This window comes from Acomys russatus, chromosome 4 (genome assembly GCF_903995435.1).
Source record: "Acomys russatus chromosome 4, mAcoRus1.1, whole genome shotgun sequence".
In the NCBI taxonomy this organism is placed as follows: domain Eukaryota; kingdom Metazoa; phylum Chordata; class Mammalia; order Rodentia; family Muridae; genus Acomys; species Acomys russatus.
In genome coordinates this window covers 63,772,783-63,795,184 of record NC_067140.1, presented here as the reverse complement: position 1 = coordinate 63,795,184, position 22,402 = coordinate 63,772,783, and the positions used below count along the sequence as shown (strand labels likewise).

At 37.6% G+C, this 22,402-nt stretch overlaps 1 protein-coding gene across 1 annotated transcript in view; it reads left to right on the top strand.

Annotated features, from left to right (window-relative positions):
* The window catches only part of Bub1 (BUB1 mitotic checkpoint serine/threonine kinase), a 32,569-nt gene extending 10,941 nt beyond the window's left edge, over nt 1-21,628 (top strand). Inside the window, exons 9-25 of the mRNA XM_051144589.1 lie at nt 981-1,132; nt 2,772-2,965; nt 4,224-4,282; nt 5,781-5,909; nt 6,002-6,112; nt 6,762-6,858; nt 7,876-7,957; nt 10,261-10,435; nt 12,844-12,931; nt 14,166-14,374; nt 16,489-16,632; nt 17,482-17,597; nt 17,881-18,042; nt 18,220-18,377; nt 18,557-18,725; nt 19,607-19,713; nt 21,266-21,628. Coding sequence (XP_051000546.1) covers nt 981-1,132; nt 2,772-2,965; nt 4,224-4,282; nt 5,781-5,909; nt 6,002-6,112; nt 6,762-6,858; nt 7,876-7,957; nt 10,261-10,435; nt 12,844-12,931; nt 14,166-14,374; nt 16,489-16,632; nt 17,482-17,597; nt 17,881-18,042; nt 18,220-18,377; nt 18,557-18,725; nt 19,607-19,713; nt 21,266-21,461 — 2,348 coding nt within the window. The 3' untranslated portion in view covers nt 21,462-21,628. The remainder of the gene's footprint in view (nt 1-980; nt 1,133-2,771; nt 2,966-4,223; nt 4,283-5,780; nt 5,910-6,001; nt 6,113-6,761; nt 6,859-7,875; nt 7,958-10,260; nt 10,436-12,843; nt 12,932-14,165; nt 14,375-16,488; nt 16,633-17,481; nt 17,598-17,880; nt 18,043-18,219; nt 18,378-18,556; nt 18,726-19,606; nt 19,714-21,265) is intronic.
* The last annotated feature ends 774 nt before the right edge of the window (nt 21,629-22,402 follow it).

Below are 22,402 nucleotides of genomic sequence, written 5' to 3'. Positions count from 1 at the left end.
GTTTGTAGGAGAAATAGAATAATCCAAAGTATTGTTTGAAAAACTGACTTTTAGTACACTTTTATTTCCAAAGAGGTAGAGCTGGAAGGGTGGCTCAGCAGTTTAGAGTTGGTAATGCTTTTCAAAGGACCTGAATTCAGTGCCCAGCGAGCACCCATGTCACATGACTTACAACACCAAGCTCTGTAGGCACCATCACACATGTACACACACACACAATTTTAAAAAACACCAAGTGTGACTACCTGAGTTCAGTCTCTTAAGATCCATATAGTAGGAGGAGAGCCAGCTTCTACAAAATGTCATCTGACCTCTACATACATACCTTGGAAATACATTTTTTAAAATCTGAAATAGGGAGTCATAGGGGGGATGAAGAGATAGCTCAGTCAGTACAGAGCTTGCCGTGCAATAATGAGAGTGTGAGTTTGAGTCCCAGGAACCACAATAGAAAGGACAAGTGTGATAGCAGACACTTGTAATCACAGCACTAACATGGCAGGGGCAGCCTAGACTACACAACTCCAGGCCAGTAAGAACAAAAACCAAGGGGATAGCTCCTGAGACACCCTGGCCTCCACATGCCTATATATTACATATGCACAAACACAAGCATATATGTACATATGTAAAATAAAATAATTATAAATAAAAACAAACGGAAAATCATTTCCAAGTCATTTGTAGCACAGTATGATTATTTTATAGGATTTGTTTAGTATTAGATTCTGTCACTGCTGAATCTTACTGATCATATAACTTTTTTTTTAATATGTAACATGACCGGTATTTAATAGTAACTGTGGTGAGGACAGGTAGAGATTAAGACAATATAAATTTCAGTTCTAAAATCTAATAAATATGGAAAACTTTGTTTTAAAAACTAACCATCCTAAATTGTAACCTTTTACTCATTTTGCATGCAATTCTCTGGAGAAATTTTGAGAATAAGCCATTTTTTTTTTAAATGTTTCTTAAAGTTAGTGAAGACAGACATTATATGAAAAGGAAAGAAGCAAATGCTTTTGAGGAGCAACTCTTAAAACAGAAAATGGATGAACTTCATAAGAAATTGCATCAAGTGGTGGAGTTGTCTCACAAGGACCTGCCTGCTCCCCAGAACAGGCCTGATGTATGTCCATATCTTCACTGTTACACCTTATCCCCAATAGCTATTGCTGTCTCTGCTCTGCTTTTTATAGTTACTCTGATTTACCTAGGCACCTTACTAAATTAATAATTTGACACATAAAAGTGTGTAAAATTTAGAATGAGGTAAGAAATATAGAAACTGGGTGGAAATGATTAGCTAAAGTAAGACTCTGCAGATGTCCAAAAAGTAGAATAGGCCCTGAGAGTTGTGGTACTTGATCTGTGTCGTGACTGGTCTTTCTTTTTACTAATTTGTAGGTAAAGGTCATTTAAGTTACTGTTTTGGGGAATAGTGTTGGCTTTTGTTTTGGTTGTGAGACACGTTCTTAATATGTAGCACTGGCTGACCTAGAGCTTGCCACCACACACAGCTTAAGTTAACAGTCTTAGAATTTGTAAGAATGCTCCCATAAAATAAGGAATTATCCTGTCTTTTGTTACATTCTATTTAAATAGAAAAGCATGTATTTTCAGAGTTTGTTTGTTCTTCCTATTTTGGACCATGCTTTTTTAGAAGTTAATATAAATGTATCCTATTTATTAAATAGAAAATGACTACTTAGAATACTTGAGTTTGTGGGAAGTATTTGATAATATTAATTTTTTAGTCTTTTCCCAAAATTAAGTGAAGAGAAATAGGATACTTTTTATTTGTTTTATGATTCACTTGTGAGCCAGCTAAGCTGGAATATATGGTGTAGAGAATTGAGAGTTGGCCCAACAAAGCAAGAAGGAACCAGCTCCTAAAAGTTGTGCCCTATTAAAGTTATTTTCACGTAACTGTGTTGGCTTCTCTCAGTTTCTCTCTTAACCATGCTATGACACAAATAATTGAGGCTCTTTTGTATTTGTTTAATAGTAAGCTTCACAGCATAAGAGCTGAGAAGTTATTGCTGTATTCTTAACCTTCTCAGCTAATTTGGCTTCTCAGGATGTATCCCAGCAATACCTGCACTTTGTATAGCTTTCCTTGCCTCCAGCTCCTCCTTCCTGATGTCTCTTGGACCTCAGCCTAACCCTAACCCTTAGCTACTCCCTCCTCTAACTCTTCCTCTCCTGGCTGGCACGAAGTCTAGCCTGTTCCCTACCCTGCTCAGTTATTGGCTGTAAATTCCTTATTGGCATACCAGAGGACAATTGGGGAGCAATGTTTGCACAACATTGAGGTACAAGATTCTCAGAACAAGGATTGCAACCAGATATGGGGGGTACAAAAATCAGCATTTGAATTACACAATAACCTTATGCCTATAGTCCCCTGATTTACACATGTGTGCAACTACACACATATTTTTTAAAAATTAATATAAACTTTTGGTGTGTCCATGTTTAAAAAGCTACTAGAAGCCATCATAGAGGCTAATCTTGTTTTGGTTTGGTTTGGTTTTGGTTTTTTGAGACAGAGTTTCTCTGTGTAACCTTGGCTGTCCTCACTCGGTAGACCAGCCTGTCCTTGAATTCAGAGATCCACCTGTCTCTGCCTCACAAGTGCTGGGATTAAAGGCATGTGCCACCACTGCCTGGCTGAGGCTAATCTTTTTATGGTTGTTGTTGCTGCTTTGAAAAGCTCTAGTGACTGGTTGGTATTTTGTTTTATTTTGTTTTGTTTTGCATGAAAGGTTAATGCATGCTCCCAGCAGGAACTGAGGGTTCCAAGTCTTCCATCCACCAATCAGCAGAACTCAGTGAAACCACAGGAAGCGCCTTCTGTTCCTCTTATGGTAAATGTTGTTAACAGCGCTTTGGTGTTCCCAGCTGCCAGCCAGCCAGTTCTTCCTATTCCTGTAAGTGAGCAGACAGTGACAGACTCCAGGTAAGCTAAATGTTGTCCTGGAAGTCATAGTGATGTGAATGGCATGTATAATTTCTGTTCATGTTCTACAGTGCCATGTTGTGTTAAAGATGTATGGTTCTTGTTTTATAAAATATTTTATGTTGAAAAGATTATCAAAATGTTGGCCCCCCCAACTTTGAGACTCAATCCCATGCTACTTTTACAGTATTGGTTTACTTTATACTCTTTTATTTAAGTGTAAACTTTCACCAGTCCTTCTATGCCTTCAGAATATATAGCTGTAAACTGCAATCTGAAAATGCCTTTGCTTACTTAAGGCTTTGACTGCATACTTGTAGGTATTATTGCACAGAAAGTTACTTGACATGTGTTTTCATGTTCTGATCAGTGTTGATGATTCTTTGTGCCAAGAGCTATCTCTACACTATTCCCCAATTGTGAAGAATTTTTCTAGGCTTCAAAAGTAATATTATTTTTGTCTTTGAGTATTCATCTTTTAACTTGTGATTTGATATTAATTTGTAAAACTATAAGTGATTTGCACTTCTTTTTTTAACATTTTAATTGGGTTCCTGGAGAATTCTAGCAGATGAGATTGACTTCCTCAGTATGTTTAAGAGCAAGCTACTACATAAGTGGCTTGTTAGTTTTCCTCCTTCTTTGCTATTATTTTAAAATCTGGGCATTACTAGTGGTTTCAGGATTATCACAAGAAAGTTACTACTTCCATTAACCTCTTTCCTCACACTCACTTCTTAAAGCTAGGCCTTTAGCATTCACCATAAATGAAATGTGTTTGAATTTGGGAAGCCATTCTTTTCTGCCACAAGGAAGGAAGTTTGTTATTGTGCTAAAATGCAGATCCAGTGCTTCACACAAAAACATTTAATGGTTATCTTTATTTCAAAGAATTAGTTTTGTTTTGTTTTTGTTTTGTTTTTTTTTTTTGGTTTTTCGAGACAGGGTTTTTCTGTGTAGCCTTGGCTATCCTGAACTCACTTTGTAGACCAGGCTGGCCTTGAACTCACAGCAATCCACCTGCCTCTGCCTCCTGAGTGCTGGGATTAAAGGCGTGCGCCACCACACCGGTGAATTAGTATTCTTGAAGGTAATAAATATTTCATTTACTTGTACCATGTCCCTAAGTAATTTTATCCTCTACCTAACAGACTCAGTATTATTGGCATTTTTCTGTTGTTTATTGAGAATTAATTAAAGATTCTCATATGTAAAGTGCTTTTATTCTTCAATGTGTCCCAAGAATTTTCTCTTCCAGGTGTGTGAGTCAAAGTATTCGTGAATTCATGCCACAGAGTGAACCAGAAACAAAAGAAGGTAGTGTTTCTTTATAATAACTTCACCCAACTTGTTTTGGTAGACTCTTTTCAGGTTGCTCAGTGTCTATATTGTGACTGTGGTGAAGGAAGGCTTTCCACTTCAGATAGTAAGAATGGTTTTATAAAGCCTCACACTGTTTTAGACGAAAATAGAAATTCACTTACTAGTCACATTTTCCTAGTTTAGCATCTTCTGGCATTTTTCTATTAAGCTTCTCATATATTAATCTGAAAGTCATAGTTAATCTGTTAGGTGAGAAAAGTGATCCAAAATGTTGTTAGTATTATATTCTCTTTGGTACCACAGTGGAGGCATTTGCATTGAAGATAATTTTGGCCACTAGATAATAAAGACATAGTTTGGTCATTCACCTCCTTTCCTTATGTGACCGCCATCTTTTCCACTAACAGTAGGGGCAAGGCTATTTAAAATAGGTACTTCTCCAGGTGTAGTGGCGCATTCCTTTAATCCCAGCACTTGGGAGGCAGAGGCAGGTGGATCGCTGTGAGTTCGAGGCCAGCCCGGTCCACTAAGTGAGTTCAGGACAGCCAAGGCTATACAGAGAAACCCTGTCTCAAAAAACCAAAATAAATAAATAAATAAAGTAAAATAGACACTTCTTGTGCTAAGACTTGGTTCATGCTTGCTAGATACAAAGCATAGTTCTAAGTAGTTAAGAGTTGTAGTTGTAAAGAAAAAGGTGAGAATTCCCAAAGTAAAAGACATATTAGTGTTAGGGTGGAGAGTTAGGCTTTAAAAAAGGTAGCTAGGAAGGACTGATAGAGTAAGAAAAGGGAGAAGGGACTACCCATGAAGTACACTTGGGGAACCTGGCTCAAGCAGAATGAATGACAAGTGTAGATCATTCAGGCAGCCACATTCTTGTTAGGTTCCAAGCACCAAAGATGACACTGGTTGTGGTGGCACAGCCTATAATCCAAGCACTCGAGAGGCAGAGGCAAGTGGATCTCTGTGAGTTTGAGGACATCCTTTTCTATGGAGTCCAGGACAGCCAGGGCTACACAGGGAAACCCTGATTCAAAAAACCAAACCAAAAAACCCCCAAAAACCCTAAACAAAGATAATCATGCTTCCAGATGAGCAGCAGAGGAAAAGGAGAAAGTCTAAGCAAACCCTAGCTGAGTAAAATGAATAGAATCCTTAATATTCACAGCATAATAGGAGGGAAAGATTTACAATGTGACCATAAGCGGATAGTACTTGTTATATTGTAAGCCTAGGATGCTTTTCATGACAAAACTCCTAACTTGATGTGACTTTCATTTCTTTTCCTATAAAAGGATAATTCTTGACCTTAGTTCATGGTGTTATTACAAAGATAAACATCAATATATAAAAAGCCTAACCAATGATAATGGAAATGGTAGTAATTATTGACATTGGTAAACTTTTAATTGTAATTACTGCAATCATGTGCCTTCTAATGTGTTCTTATTGGCATATTGATAGTACATTTGTCCCATTCCTTTGCTAGTGTGTGAAACAAATAAGGTTGCCTGCATTAATTCTTTTCACACAACTCCAAACACATCATTGGGAATGGTTCAAGCAACACCATCCAAAGTGCAGCCATCACCAACTGTACACACCAAGGAAGCGTTAGGTAAAGTATTTTGTTTGTATGCATAGTGCCTCCAATAGATTCATAAAAACTGATTTGCAACCTGTTGACATGTATTTTTTCTGTTCTTTAAGGTTTCATCATGAATATGTTTCAGGCTCCAACACTTCCAGACATTTCTGATGATAAAGATGAATGGCCATCTCTAGACCAAAATGAAGATGCATTTGAAGCCCAGTTTCAAAGTAATGATTTATTTAATAGCTATTATGTACACAGTAGCATAGAAGTTGTCATAGGCATCATCAAGAAGTAGATTTGTGCCATGTAAGAGCAGGGAATGACTAAATTACAGATATGACAAATTGAAAAGGCTGCTGTGTGTGTGGTTTAGTTTGGGTTTTTTGTTAAGTGGAAATTTTTTGTTATTTATTAGTGAGTGCTAAAGGACAAAAGCATTATAGGTAGGAATGGTCAGGAAAGTAGGTTCTCAACATGAAGCTTATGCACCTCCTGGGAAAACGTCTAGGTGGAGTTTAGATGCCTACAGTGCTGAAAGCCAAAGATCGCGGCAGAGATAAGTAGAATCTAGTTAGAAATTAAAACTCAGATTAATTTTTTTTTCTTAAAGGACATGAACAACAACAAAAACAGAATTTGTGTGCATTTTTATTGAGTGTGCTCTGTAGCAACATTGGACACTGCTCTGTATATGACAGGATTTCCGCTGGCCCCCAAGTTCTAGACCCAGTAACCATGAATCAGTCACTTCACCTCACTGCAAAGAGGCATATGTCATTACATAGGACCTAGTATTATTTTAAAAGATTTCAGTACTTTTTTTCTTAATGTAGCAGAAGTTCAAGATGCTATTTTTGTTTTTTTGTTTTTCAGAAAATGCAGTATCTTCAGGGGCTTGGGGAGCTAATAAGATTATGTCTTTGTCATCTGCTTTTTCTATTTTTGAAGATGGAAACAAAGAAAATTATGGGTAAAGAAACATCTATCTTTAAATAAACATGGGGGAAATATATGTCATCAAAATGTTATAAGATGGTGAAAGTTGTGAGGCAGTAAGGAGATAGGATAGACTGCTCAGTAGATGATCTGGATTGGAATTCCATGGCTGCACTAATGAGCCTTTAACCTCACCACAAGGACTAAATGTGCTATGCATGAGTTACAAGACAGCAGACCTCCCGTAGTAGAAGCACAGCTGAGAAAGAAATGCAGTCTAGTTGTAAGTTATCAAGGAACAGATGGATGACTCTACCAGTACATCCATAAAGTGCAAGGCCAATAAAGTAGAACAGAGAATGACTTATATTGAGTAATAACTACAGAGAAAATGTTTTAAGGTAGAAGAATAAGCTAGGCATGGTGGCACACGCATTTAATCCCAGCACTCGAGAGGCAGAGGCAGGCTGATCTCTCTGAGTCTAAGGCCAGCTGGTCAACAAGTGAGTCCAAGACAGCCAGGGCTGTTACACAGAGAAACCCTGTCTCTAAACAAACAAACAAAAACAAAAACAAAGGTAGAAGAACAATACATTAGTGAGACATCAGGGCATAGAGTGGGGTATTTTCAGGAATTTTCATTGTTATTCAAAACAAATGAAACTATGAGTTACAGGTATCTTGGCATGGAGGAACTTCATGCTGAGGTAGAGTGGAGACAGCATGAACAGCTTGCAGAAGGGATATCTGTATCCAGAACAGGCACTAGAAATAAAACTTAAAATGTTACCTGATAACCCAGGACATCTTACTGGTCAAGGCTCTTGTTTTTATTTGCTTCTAAGACTAGGAACCCAATGTAATAAGCACATGTTATTTTTACAGTTAATTCAGTTGGACCAAATTTTGCTATAGTTTCTGTGAAAGAAAGGAGTCACTGTAAAACCATTAGCTCATTAGGTAGAATAATTGACAGATTTTTCTAATACTTTCAGCTTACTTATTTTATCTGTATGTTTTATGGTATGCAATTTCACAAATCTTTTGTTAGCTTACCACAGCCTAAAAATAAGTCCACAGGAGCCAGGACCTTTGGAGAACGCTCTGTTAGCAAATTTCCTTCAAGATCAAATGTAAGTAAATCTCTGCTTCATCAGTGAAATAGGTCTTATAATCTGTTCTTCATTTGATCAATTTGTACAAGGTGTATACAACTTCTGGAAAATCCAATGTTAAATGAAAAATGTGCTTGTCAACAAAATTGAATTCTATAAATAGAGAAAATAAAAACAATTATGTGATCCTTGCCCCTCAAGAGCCATTTCTTAGCTAGGAGGTGTCACCAAGGGCTGTATTTTTTTTTTAGACATAAGAATGAGACCTATAGTGGAATATTAGTGAGAAACCCAGGAAATTGAATTGATGAAAATGAATTGTCAGTACCACACTACAACACACTCTTATTCATTGGTTCCCAGCATTCTCATACGTTAGCAACCTTGCACACTGTGACCCAGAGTGTTCCCTGTGTGTATCCTTATAAGTTCCAGAAACAGTGGACTGTAGCCTAGATTCAGTGTCACTATTGTTTTGTTGACTTGTTCCACTACATGCTTTTAAAATCAAACAAAAGGTACATTTTTCTGTATATGCTAGTGCCGAGCAGAAACTGATACATTTACAACCATTAGTTTTTCCTTCAATACGGAAGGGATGGTAGAATTTATAAGAATATGAGATGTGTAAACTGTATATGCAGCATTTTAAGAACTGATGAGAAGCTGGGTGTGGTGGCACACGCCTTTAAACCCAGAACTCCAGGAGGCAGAGACAGGAGGATCGCTGTGAGTTTGGGGCCAGCCTGGTCTACAAAGCAAGTCCAGGACAGTCAATGCTACACAGAGAAGCTCTGTCTCGAAAAACAAAAACACACAAAAAAGAAAGAACTGAAGGGATTTATCAAGTTCTAACTAAACTTTAGTTCTCTTTCTCCACGAATTCTAAACTTGGCCTATAATTACTAATGTTCTTAAAGAAACGTCTGATTTTACACACTGTGTCAGAGAAGATAGAAGATGAGCCTGGGGTATCCTGTGCCAGAAATTAAGGGTGTGATTATTTTGGTATTGTGTTTTTGTAAAGTGGGGTAGTGGAGCACAGGGACCACTTGAACAAGTTAGTGGTCAAACCTGAGACAATTTGAAATGTAATATTAGATTATAACCCAAGAAATGAGTTTCCATGGTCACACAGTAAGGGAGAGGGGTCCAGTCTCCCTTACAGAAGCATTCCAAAGAATGTGGAAGGTCACCATTAGAACACAGAGAAAGTAACTGATGTAGGCAAGGCCCATGGATGATTACTAACATCAGTGAGAAGAAATGCTATCTGCATAGCTCCTGAGCATCTTAACAAAATTATCAATTACTGTGCTTGGTTAACATTTCTCCAAGAGGGCCAGTGAGATGGCTCAGCAGGTAAAGGCATTTGCCATCAAGGCTGAAGACGCGAGTTGGATCCCTGGGACCCACATGGTAGAAAGAGAATTGACTCCCACAGTTGTCTCTGGCCTTCACATGTGAGTCTTGGTACATCTGTGTACCAAGTATACACATTCACAATTAAGTAAATGCTGTTTTTCTCTGCTGATTCTTTGATGAAGGTCTCTGGAAGGTAGAATTTGCTTACCTCCCTTTCAGTATGGGCAGGACATGGTGATTTGCATCTTTTAGAAAAGACAGTGGAGAGAGGTAATTAATTCAGTAAAGAAACCTCAGAGATACCTGACTGAATGATTGGGTTAACTTCACCAGTAATAGTTGTGTTTATTGCACATATCCCCAGTTTCATGAGATAGCCTCTGATAGTCTCCTCTGAAATCTATAGCCCTAATATGAAAGCCTCAACTAGAGGTAGTCACAGATCCAGACCTCTATTCGGGGGGAAAGGATCCACAAATGGCTGTGGTCAGAAGCAGCCAAATAGACAAGACAGCCGTGAGCAATGTGATGACCTATGTTGAAAGTTGCGAAGGACTCCAGTTACTAGTAGTATTTTTTTATAATAAACCACATTTTGGACAAGATTACCATTAGAGGGAAGTTAATGAAGGAGAGCAACCCTACTGTCTTAGTAACTCTATTAAAATTTAAAGATTAATATCGAAGGTAAAAATAAGTGTGCTAAAAAATAAGATTTTTTTTTTTTTTTTCTTTAACTCCTTTTTTTTAATCTTAAAATGTTTGAGGTTTTGTTTTGTTTTTTGAGATAGGAGCTTGCTGTGTTGTTCTGGATGATTTTTACTACCTAAGCTCAAGTGATCCTCTGCCTCTTCACTCTCTTGAGTAGTTTGTACTGCAGGGCTGTGTTAACTGCTGGATGTGTTAAACTTCATCAACAAAACAGGTAAATTGCTGTTTTTTGTCTTATGTTGTAGGAAGCACCTCACACTGATGAGTTCATGGATGATTCAACAGTATGTGGTATTCGCTACAGCAAAACCCTGGCTCCCAGTCCTAAGAGTATAGGCGACTTTACCTCTGCTGCCCAGCTTTCGTCTACACCATTCCACAGATATCCAGCAGATTCACTACAGATTCCAGAAGAGAAAGGTCTGTGTTGAGCTATTTTAGTATGTTCTATAAAACTGTAGTATTTAGTATTACAGTTTCTTGAAAATTCTAAGAGGAAGTTTGAAAACTGTAAAGAAGCTTAAAACCTACTTTTGTGAGTGTGCATGGGCTGTTTTGTTGTTGTCGCTGCTGTTACTGCTGTTGTTTCTTGTTTTTTGACATTCTGTCTTCATAGTCTATATTTTAAATTTTTAATAAATAGGTAGAAAGTGAAAAAAAAAACCTGGAGGGTAACTTAAAGGCATATATCCAATAGGAGTATGTTGTATTGTGATAGCGAAGAAAGAACTACTACAAAAAGATTAAATTATTTAAATATTAGAAACAATGGGGGCTGGAGAGATGGCTCAGAGGTTAAGAGCACTGACTGCTCTTCCAGAGGTCCTGAGTTCAATTCCCAGCAACCACATGGTGGCTCACAACCATCTAGAATGAGATCTGGTGTCCTCTTCTGGCTGCAGGTGTACACACAGGCAGAGTGCTATATATATAATAAAGAAAATTAAAAAAAAAAAAAAAGAAAAAGAAAAAGAAACAATGAACTTATATTTCCTATTCTAATAAATAATGAAAAGCCAATTTTGTCTGAGAAACATATATCTTCAAATTTTATTACTTTAGACATTTGGACAAGTATACCGTATTTTAAAAAATCACATTTTTAACGTTTTTATCTAACTTCAAGAGGCATTATAAAATTCCTTTTACGCCTTCTTTCTTTTTTTTTTTTTTTTTTAAGATGTATTCATTTTTATTATTTATACAATGTTCTGCCTGCATGTATGCCTGCACACCAGAAGAGAGCAACAGATCTCATTGTAGGTGGTTGTGAGCCACCATGTGGTTGCTGGGAATTGAACTCAGGACCTTTGGAAGAACTGATAGTGCTCTTAACTTCTGAGCCATCTCTCCAGCCCCCCCTTATTTCAACCTAATGCCTAATGTAACCTTATATAAAAGATCTATGTGTGTGGGCTGTCAAGATAGCTCAGCACTTAAGAACACTGGCTGCTCAGACTTTGGATTCTAGCGTCCACATGGTAGCTCCCCACAGTCTGTAACTCTAGTTCCAGGGGATCTGATACTCTTTTCTGGCCTCTGCAGGGACTATATTCTGGGATGCACAGACATAATATAAAAGTAAAACACTCATACACATAAAATAATTTTTAAAATGTGTAAAAGATCTACATTTGAATTTAACTAATGCCATTGCATTGAATGCATATTAGGTCCCAATTTCCAGTTTAAAAGTTATAAACTGTAAAATCTGGGAACATTATGCCATTTGGATAACTGTTACTTTACTAGCTAAATTATATCACTGTTAGGACTTTTTGAAAAGAATAATTGTTAATCAAAACAGTAATGAAGATCAGTGAGATGGCTTGGCTGGTAAAAGTGCTTGCTGCCAATCCTGATGACCTGAGCTGATCTCTAGGAACCACATGGTAAAATGAAAGAACTGACTCCTGCAAGTTGTCCTCTGACCAATAGCATGCACTCACTCGAGCACAAACACATGACTAAATGTAATTTTTAAAGTTTAAAATCAGTAATTAACTGCTAAAGAATTTTAGTTCCCTAGATAGAAGATACTCTAATGGGGTTATAGGCCTAAAAACCTAAAAATTGACTAAGGAGTAAAGATATTTTCTTAGAATACTAATCCAATATGGTTTTGGTTTTTTCTTCTAAATCTTAGAAATCTTCTAAATCTTTTGAAATGGCATCATAAATTTGCCAATCAAATGAAAGTTTTTGAAATTTTGCAAATTGAGAAAAACTAATCTGAAGAGTTCTTCAAAGTGTCAGTAGTGACTGTTTTAGGGTATTTGCTACTGTGGTTCTATAAATAAAAGCTAATGTTCTAGTACTAGTAAGTATTAGTACTTGTTTAGAAGCAACCATAAAGTAAAAGTTAATCCAGTACGACACTTGGTAAGGTTTGGTCTATAGTTCTACCCTACCCACTGTCAATAAGGATGGATTGTTTTGTTTTTGAGTTAGAAGGAACAGTGATTTAAGTGCTGCCAGTATCTAGATCTCTTCAACTAAATGCTGACTCGCCAGTTTGTTAAAAAGACACAAATCTCTATATGAATCTCTCTATTCTCCCTCTGTGTCCTAATATCAGATTCTCCTGAAACTAGGTATGGCTTGCCCTTGTGTCAGTGACTTCCTATAATCTGGTCATCCTGCCTGTAGTGGACCTGTTATTTATTCTTTGAAGTCTAAGTAATTTTTGTTTTTTCTATAATAGCACTTTTTACTATGGGACGCTATTTGGAAATTCTAGTGACAGTCAGTATGAAAAGGAATTCCAGTCTTCTTAACCATATCTACATGGATATGTAATATGTTTCTATAATTTTTGTATATTTCAGAAAATGTGGTAGCCACACAGTATACACACGTGGCTTTGGATTCTTGTAAAGAAAACATGGTGGACCTCTCAAAAGACAGACAGCTTGGGTATTGTGTTTGTCATTCTCCTCTCTCATTGTAACTTTACCTTATCCCGACCCGCTAAAGGCTAATGAGGTTTTATTTAATGGTAAAAGGTACTGTTTGTGAATGTAAACACAGTGGTGAACCTAAGCATTTGGTATATCAGGGCAGCTAGAGAAGAAGCAGCTTGAGTAACAGATTCCTGAGCTAACATTTTCTGAAAGTCATTTCAGGGTTCAAATTGTAAATCCTCTTAGAATACCAAGACCTTGACATGTCAACTGCTGCAAAACTGAGAAAACATACTTTGTGCTTTACACACCCATTTAATTGAGAAAACTAGTGCCTTTTAAGCTTCTTTAGGTACTGCTACACAAACAAAGTTCCACTGTATTTGATTGGGCTGCTGCATGTAACAGATACAAAAAGTTGTTGCTATCCTTTGAATGTTTACTGTAACCCAGGCAGGGTGTTTACGTTTTCTGTGTGCTATATCCTCTTAATCCATGCAATAACTTGAGTTGTGACACTCTTCTTGTAAATGAAGAAATCAAGTCTCAGGGACAAATTGCTGGTCTAAAATCCTAAATCTTCTAGTTTGAGGAAATGCTGATAAAAAGCACTTGAATTCCATCATGCCATAACCCTGCCGCCGCACCTCCCCCAAAAAGACAGATGTGAGCTGAAGTAATGAGATAGTTCACCTTATAATGAGGTAGGGATATGTGTGTTGACTCACAGTTTTCATTGGTCTGTAAGCCTGCAAATGACTGCAAAAATTTAGCACAAAGCACATAAAATACATGAATGAGCACCCTCTCAACTTGTGTATGGGGGGTAAGGGTAGATAATTGTATCAAAATCTTAAATTATGATATTTTCAGTTTGTCTTAATGTTGTAAAAAGCCATTTTTAGAATGAAAAAATATGTAGTCTTGATTACAGTGGTGCTATTTAGATGTAGCTTTGGGGAATGACTCATTCCTTCCCACAATTCCTATTAAATATAAAATATATCACCTTACCTGTTTACCTAAGGCATTAAATGACTTTGATTTTATTTCTATTCATATTCATATCTTAGTAGCTGTGTGTTTATTTGCACATACTTGTTTAATGAACATTTGATCAACTGAACCTGTGAGATAATTTTTAAATGTTCTTTTTAGAATGAAAGGAAGCTGTTTTATTTTGATGAAATCTAATAATAGGCTTCTAATCACATGAAGTTTTTGTTTTCTCTTTTTTGCACATCCAGTCTGATTCAAGAGAATGTTTCAGCATCTTTACATTATCCTAGCCAGCCTGCCACAGGTGATGTACTCACTCAGGAAGCAGTGTTCGGCCTCGAGGCTTATAAATGCACAGGCACTGACCTTGCAACCATAGAGGACCCACCAGATACCAGTGCTGGCCTCCAAGTTGAATGGATGCAGATGAGTTCACTTGGGAATGTCACTGCTCCAAGTATGCACACATGCTTAATCTTAGTTTTGCATAAGAGTGATAGCATGGAAAAGCTATTCCATGAAAGAACTGAGAGTGGGGACTTAATAGTTTATTTAGTTTTTTTATTTTATGTATATTGGTGTTTCATTTGCACATATGCCTGTTTGAGGGTGTTGGATCCTGTTGACTCTGTTTCTTAGCAATTAAACTTTATTATACAACCCAACTAGCTTATACAAGAAGGAAAAAGGTTAAAGGGACAAAAGAGTGAACCTTCCGGTAGCCGTTCCACGGGACGGGTCCTTAGGTGTCTCTCTGGCCTGCGTGCTGGTCCAGCTGGTCCGCTGCCCCCGCATGCTCTCTCTGCAGCCGACTTTGTTATTCTCTCTTCCCCAACTGCCTGAGTCACGTGTGAAGGACCGGCTCCTTCTCCCCGGTGAGGGTCCATTAGAAAGACAATAGTCCAGGTGGGGTTCCCAGGTCTGCTTCCTGAATTCCAGACCCAGGATGGCTCTACTCAGTCTGTCACAAGGTATTCATGGGGTGCCCCAAGGGTAAAGCCCGCCAAGACTGCTCCCACCTGTGACAAAGCTTAATCTTTCCCACAGATCCCTTGGAACTGGAGTTAGAAGACAGTTGTGAGCTGCCAAGTGGGTGGTGGGAATTCAACCTGGGTCTTCTGGAAGAGCAACTGGTACTCTTAACTGCTGAGCCATCTCTGTAGCCCCTGGAGTAGAGACTTAAATATACTGAATAGAAAATAAACTTAGACAAACTTGTAATTGTGTCACAAAATAATTCACTACTAACAGATTTGAGATCAGTCATTCCATTTTAATTTTGAAAGGCATCAAGATCACTACTATTAGAAAAAGGAATTAAGGGCCTGGAGAGACAGCATACTGGCTAAAAGAACTACTGACTGTTCTTCCAGAGGACCCAGGTTTGGTTTTCAACACCAACATGATGGCTCACAACCATCTATAATTCCAGTTCTGGGGAATCTAAAACCCTCCAAGAGATTCTGGAGATAGACTTAAGTTCTAAGGCTAGACTCTAATTCCCAGCTCCATAACCAAGTTTATGGGGCTTGTCTTTAAAGTGGAGGTCAGTTAGAGAGGTGATTCAGGGGTTAAGAGCAGTGGCTGCTCTTCTAGAGTGCCCAGGTTCAATCCCCAGCATCCACATAGTCTTTCATAACTGTCTATGGTCCCAATTTCCGGAGATCTGATACCTTCACACATACATGCACGCAAAACAACCAATACACATAAAAAATAAATTAAAATGAGTATGTCTTAAAGTGAAGGGATACTAGTACCTGCCTTAGAGACTTAATGTAAGAACTAAATGAGTTAGTAAATCTCAGAGCTATGATTTGTGCGTACTAACTAAGCAGTAATCATGTTGGAAAGTAGCCTTTTCAAACCACCACTAACACTAAATTTACAGCGTTAAACTGAAGAGAAGACTGTCTTCCTTTTAGGAATTGTCTCCCTTTTCTATGCATAGTATTCTCATTCATGCAAATTGTATGTAGGTAGTGTTGTGTATATTAGGGAAACAAAGAGTACACTAGAAGCAACTAATGTCCAAGTTTACCTTCAAGGTATGCAGCTATACTTTGTAAAGGCACAGATCCGGGGCTGGAGAAATAGCTTAGAGGTTAAGAGCACCGTCTGCTCTTCCGAAGGTCCCAAGTTCAATTCCCAGCAACCACATGGTGGCTTACAACCACCTGTAATGAGATCTGGTGCCTTCTTGTGGTAGGCAGGCACGTGTGTGGGCAGAATACTGTGTAAATAATAAATAAATCTTTAAAAAAAAAAAAAAAAAAGGAACAGATCCTGCAGCTCCAGATGAGTCAGGAAGCAACTAGTTGATTCCCTTTGTCATAACTGTATATTCACATAAATTTGTAGACGTAAAGTGGCAGTAATGGTAGAACTGCCGATTTTAGCTTCTTATTGAATCAATCAATGCTCTATGTGGCTAAAATTTTGAAATCTTATTTAATGAATGTTTGTACTTATCTAAAATTTCTGTTAAAATATTTGAATGACGAATTTGTTTTTTGTTGTTGTTGTTGTTTTTGTTTGTTTGTTTGTTTGTCTTTTTTCTTCCTACTTAAGACTTTACTATTGAAAATCCATGGGATGATGAATTGATTCTTAAGCTTCTGTCTGGGCTTTCTAAACCAGTGAGTTCCTATTCAAATACTTTTGAATGGCAGTGTAAACTTCCAGCCATCAAGCCCAAGACAGAATTCCAGTTGGGTAAGAATTATCTGGGTAATAGAATTTTGAATTCTTGTTAGTGAGAAACTAATAGTAACTCTGAGATTTCTCCTATCTTTTCCACCTTCAAGAAAGAGTTAATATCTACAGCATTGAGAACCTTTGTTGAGCTAAGATAGTAGAAGCATAAGCACTGTTAGGTGGCATGGTGGCGCACACCTTTAATCCCAGCATTTGGAAGGCAGAGGCAGGCACATAACTGTTTGAGGCCAGCCTGGTCTACAAAGTGAATCCAGGACAGCCAGGGCTACACAGAGACCTTGTCCTGAAAACAACAACAACAAAAAAAACAAACATACAACAACAAAAACATGTACTATGAGCTGGAGAAATGGTGCACAGTTTAAGAGCACTTTCAGGAAACAGCAGTTTAGGTTCTAGCAGCCATGTTGTACAGCTCACAACCCCCTAAATCAAAAACTTATAAAATACAAAATTCACCTAGCTATTCTAAACAATTACAACTATTAGTAGTTACTCTTTGCCTTTTTTATTCTCCTGTCAATATGTACATTTTCCAAAAAGCTTTACAGATTTCTACGTGTTCTTCCTGATACCTCAACATTTGTACAGAGCAGGCACCACACGTCATGCACGGCCACACGTCTAAGTATGCTGAGCCATCAGAACTACTCATCTCTCTGTTAGTTAGAAAGAATTTGTTAAGGAAGCTCTTTTATGGCAGGTGTATGTTTTGCTTTCATTTAAGTAAAATATACTTTATGTATTTAAAACATTTTAGTTTATTGAAGTAGTTCAGGCACCAGAAAATCTTCATTTGATGGTTCTTTTGGCTTTTTGCCAATTTGGCATATCTTATCTTCCAAGGTTCTTTGCTGGTCTATGTGAAGCACCTTCTTGGAGAAGGGGCCTTTGCCCAGGTCTTTGAAGCTATTTATGGAGATGTGAAAGATAGCAGAAGTAAACAGGAGTGTATTCTGAAGGTAAATGATATGAGTAACTTCTTATATAATGTGAATTTTAGAAGTTGTTAGCTTCCCCTGCTTACTCCCCTTTAAATACCGATGTCAACGAGACCTTAGTCAACACAACTATGCTGTGAAGACTCAGAATTGTCTTAGCACTAAGATTATCCTGCAGGCCCTATACTGCTGACCAGTGCTTACCTTATCCTCACATCCTTTACTGGGAAGGCTTGCTTTCTTGTTGTTCTTTTATAGAATATGGATGAGGATATACATAGCACATGTCTGAATTGATTTGCAGATTCAGAGACCTGCCAACTCCTGGGAATTCTACATTGGGACCCAGCTGATGGAAAGACTAAAGCCAGCAGTGCATCACATGTTCATCAGGTTTTATTCTGCTCACTTATTCGAGAATGGCAGCATATTAGTAGGGGAGCTCTACAGCTATGGGACGTTACTAGTAAGTGTCTAATTTTCATGACATGAACATGAAATATATGTGCACTTCTGGTTTTTACCTGCACTATTTTCCACAATTGAAACTTTTGTTGGGATAGAGAGCAGGTGTAAAGCCCTTGACTTGAAATTTTATTTATCTTCCACAACTAACTTAGGATGCCATTTGCCTTATTTCTAGAATGCCATTAACCTCTATAAAAATACCCCTGAAAAAGTGATGCCTCAGGCTCTCGTCATCACTTTCGCTATCCGAATACTTTACATGGTTGAACAAATCCACAGCTGCGAAATCATTCATGGAGACATTAAGCCAGATAACTTCATACTAGGACACAGGTAAGTGTGCCACACTAGTGGAGTTCTTGCTTCACATTTTACTTTGTCTCCCATATATACACATACTTATATGGTAGGCAATTCATTACATATGAACTGTTCTGCTATCCTTTGTTTTGTTAGGTATCCTTTTGTTATTTGTGCTCACAGATCCTGGCCCTTGTTTGTATTTAATGTAGATTTTTGCAACAAGATAATGAAGATTTAGCTACTGGCTTGGCACTGATTGACCTGGGTCAGAGTATAGATATGAAACTTTTCCCTAAAGGAACTGCATTTACAGGAAAGTGTGAAACATCTGGTTTTCAATGTCCTGAGATGCTCACTAACAAGCCGTGGAACTACCAGGTATGGAAGGAAAACAGGAGGTTTGAAAACGTCTTATTACACTTAACAAACTTCAAAATGAGTTTAGAGCTTCGGGTGGTTTGAACTGGTCTCTTGGGCATTGAAGGAAAGGTAGAGTGTAAAGCCAAACAGCAAGAAGAAATTCTCCTTCTGAAGAGTCTGACTTTTTCAGTATAGATTCTATCAACAGAGCAGGAAAGTAAATAACATTCTCAGGGAAAGTTTCAGAATTTTCAACAAAATAGAATATTAGCTGGCAAGTAAATAAGACAATACTAATTAGGATAAGTGTGAATGGGGCCTAGGTTAAATTTTTTTTTAAAAAAACACCAGCTGCCCACTTTCAATATAAGAGCTATGGCTTCCAGAAGCCCAAATAAAGGGAGCACAAGTGAGGGCCTTGTTTCTAGTCAATTACAACCAATAAGGCTTCAGGTAGATGATTGCTGGTCTGAGCATGGAGTGTAGATAGTTTGCCGTCCTGTAGATTTGGACCACACTAGAATGTTCATTTTTATTACAAACACATCACACAGAGGCATTGGTCTGAAGTTATATGATAACCACCAGACAGAGTCCCAGGGGATAGGATTGGAAGAACTGCCAAGCTGAGAGATTATTGTGTTTGCAGCAAGTCATAGAGCAGAGGACCTGAGAGGGACATTATTTAAAGGAAGATAGAGCTTCCCAAAGGGTTACCACAGAGGTATTTTGTGATCATAGAAGCCTCACTGAGAGCCTGGACAGTGAAACAAATTATTGGCTTTCAGAATTCTGTTAATGTAAAACCCTATGATTATTTAGCTTCTATGTTAGAGGCGTACTTCAATATACTCATAGGTACGTTATTGCTATGATGCATATATCTGTTTTCTTCATAGGTTGATTACTATGGGGTTGCTGCATCAGTATACTGTATGCTCTTTGGCACTTACATGAAACTAAAAAACGAAGGTGGAGTCTGGAAACCTGAAGGTCTTTTTAGAAGGTAGGTTATTGGCATTGGTGCTACAGTGAAAAAAAATAATAATAGTAAAATAGTAGATTTGATATAGCCAGAAAATGAGCTTGGGCAGTGTGGTGACAGCAATATTCTGACATTAGGCACTGAGCAAATCTAACATTCAGTCTGACTCATGCAACCATTGAGAGCTCCTGGACATGTGGGTAGTATCCTGTTCTTGACTGTTTCTCTTTATTATAAGAGAGATCAATATTGGTGAGCCTTGGGCTTTTGTTGGGCAGGGGTGTGTGTATTTGTTTGTTTATATAAATGAGAATAATGTTCTATTTTTTCAAATACTATAAGCAAAGGAAATAATGTAAGTGAAGCTGTTTTATAAATTTTAAGAATGAGGTAACTTATATTACAAAACATGATTTTAACCACCAGCCCTATGTGACTTTGTTAATGAAAGACTTGAAGGTTAGTGGATGGTCTGGAGTTTATCATGTCAGCATTGTTCCTAGAGTAACACTGTAAATATACCACTGGTGATACTGAATTGGCTGATTATTCTATGTATGCATGTTTCCATCTATCATTTTAACTGTTTTGAGATACAGAAAAAATCATTCATCTGTATAGCCTAATGGAGTTTTACATGTTTATTCCTTCTTGGGAGAACTTAGACTGAGATTTCCTTCATCCTCCCCACCTACTTCCAAAGCAGAAAAGGGGAAGAGTTTGCAGAAATTTGGTAAACGTAATGTACAGTAGGTTCAGAACCTGAAAGAAAACTTAAAACAGATGCTTTTATTCTGTATAGAACCATCAAATTCACCAAGTACTTTATTCATTTTGTTTTTTCTCTTGGTCATTATCAAAGGATCAGAGGGTTCAGAAGGCTTCCATCTATTGTCAGTAGCATAGAAAAAAGCCCAAAGCTTCCTTCTCAGTTTCCATCCATTTTAGTATATACTGCTTTCTCCCCAGGGCATTCTCCCATTGTTTTAGATGGTTCATTTGTTTATTTGTTTTCCAGTTTTTAATCACTGTAAGTGGCTAGGACCCTTAAGTGTGAGTTCTATGCTAAATGTGTAGCCTATCTGTCCAGTCTTGCCACGTATGTATGCAGTTGGGCTTATCAGAACCAATTAACTAGATTATCAGATTCTGGCAGTGTGATATACACAAGACGCCAAAAGATAGATTTTCTTTACAAGATATTTTTTCTACTGAAGAACTATTGCTAAAAAGGCTATTTTAAATCATGTTTTTAGAACAAAGTATATTTAGACATTTGGATGGGTTTTTAATTTCTCTTATTTGTGATAGGTATTTTGTGGGGGCGCGGTGAGGCAGGGTTTCTCTGTGTTATCTTGGCTTCCTGGATTTGCTTTGTATACCAGGCTGGCCTGGAACTCACAGAGATCTGCCTGCCTCTCCTTCCAGTTGTAATGGATTCTTGATTTGGTGAGATACAGATAAGAGTTGTTCTTTTAACATGTCTACACTTGTGGAAGGTGCATGCAGAAACAGGTTGCTGTGTGTGTGTTGAAGGTTGCATTTTATCCATTGTGATATTTTGCCTCTTCAGGCTTCCTCATTTGGATATGTGGGAAGAATTTTTTCGCATCATGTTGAATATACCAGATTGTCATCATCTTCCATCTTTGGATTTGTTGAGACAAAAGCTGAAGAACTTACTTGAACAACAGTATTCCAACAAAATTAAGACCCTGCGTAACAGGCTAATTGTGCTGCTTTCAGAATACAAGCGTTTGAGAAAATAAAATATGAATGTGGACCTTCTCCAAAAAAGCTTTGTAAATTTAAACTCTCACTTTGAATTCTACTTTTTTATACTTATTATTTATGTATGTTAAAAAAATAAAGCCCATACGATTCACCCATCTGACCTAGTTGTTATAAATATTCTACAAAATAAAGTAAGGAGATTCATGTGAAGCAGGTGATCGATCGGGTTGTTCTTGGTGTACAAGTCTTCATGAGAATGATTCAAACTTAAATGTGTTTTAGAAATCACTTTTCTAAACACTGTCCCATTTAAGCCCAAAGTAGACCAAAAAGACTTACAATTTATGTTTAGTTAGCATATGTAGGAGTAGGTTTCATTATGGCACTTTCTGATAAAATTTGTTTTTGCTAATTTTCTGACTCACTTTGTACTTTCACTCCCTTCCCTAAAGCTTACTTTCTGTTTTTCATGTCTTATCTCTCCATGTCTCTTCCTCCTTCCTTAGCATCTTTTCCCTTCTTGTGGTCTCTTTAGTTTCATAGCCTACACTTACTGTTGACGTACTTATATTTGTCACTATTAATTTAAACGTAGGGTCTAATAAATGTTTATTATTAGCCTTATAATTATTGGGGTGGTATTTTCTAACTTGCTGTCAATAAAAACATAGACACCTGTTATATTTTAAATTAACCTTGCTTCACCTGGGGCAGGACAGCTATTAATCCCCTTAAGCTACCTTCCATATCTCCCTGCCCCTATCCCATGCCATCTGCTAATAACTTCTATCACACTACCTCCCATCCATAATCCCAAGTATTAGCATAATACTTGCTAATGTTCTTTAATTGGGGCAAATCATCCAACCATGCGGCCATTTGCTTTTTACTCCACCTCACCCATGGCAGTGGCCTCCTTCCTTCTCTTCTATTGTCTCCTTCCCAAGATCCTCTTCCTCCCCAAGCCCACAAACCT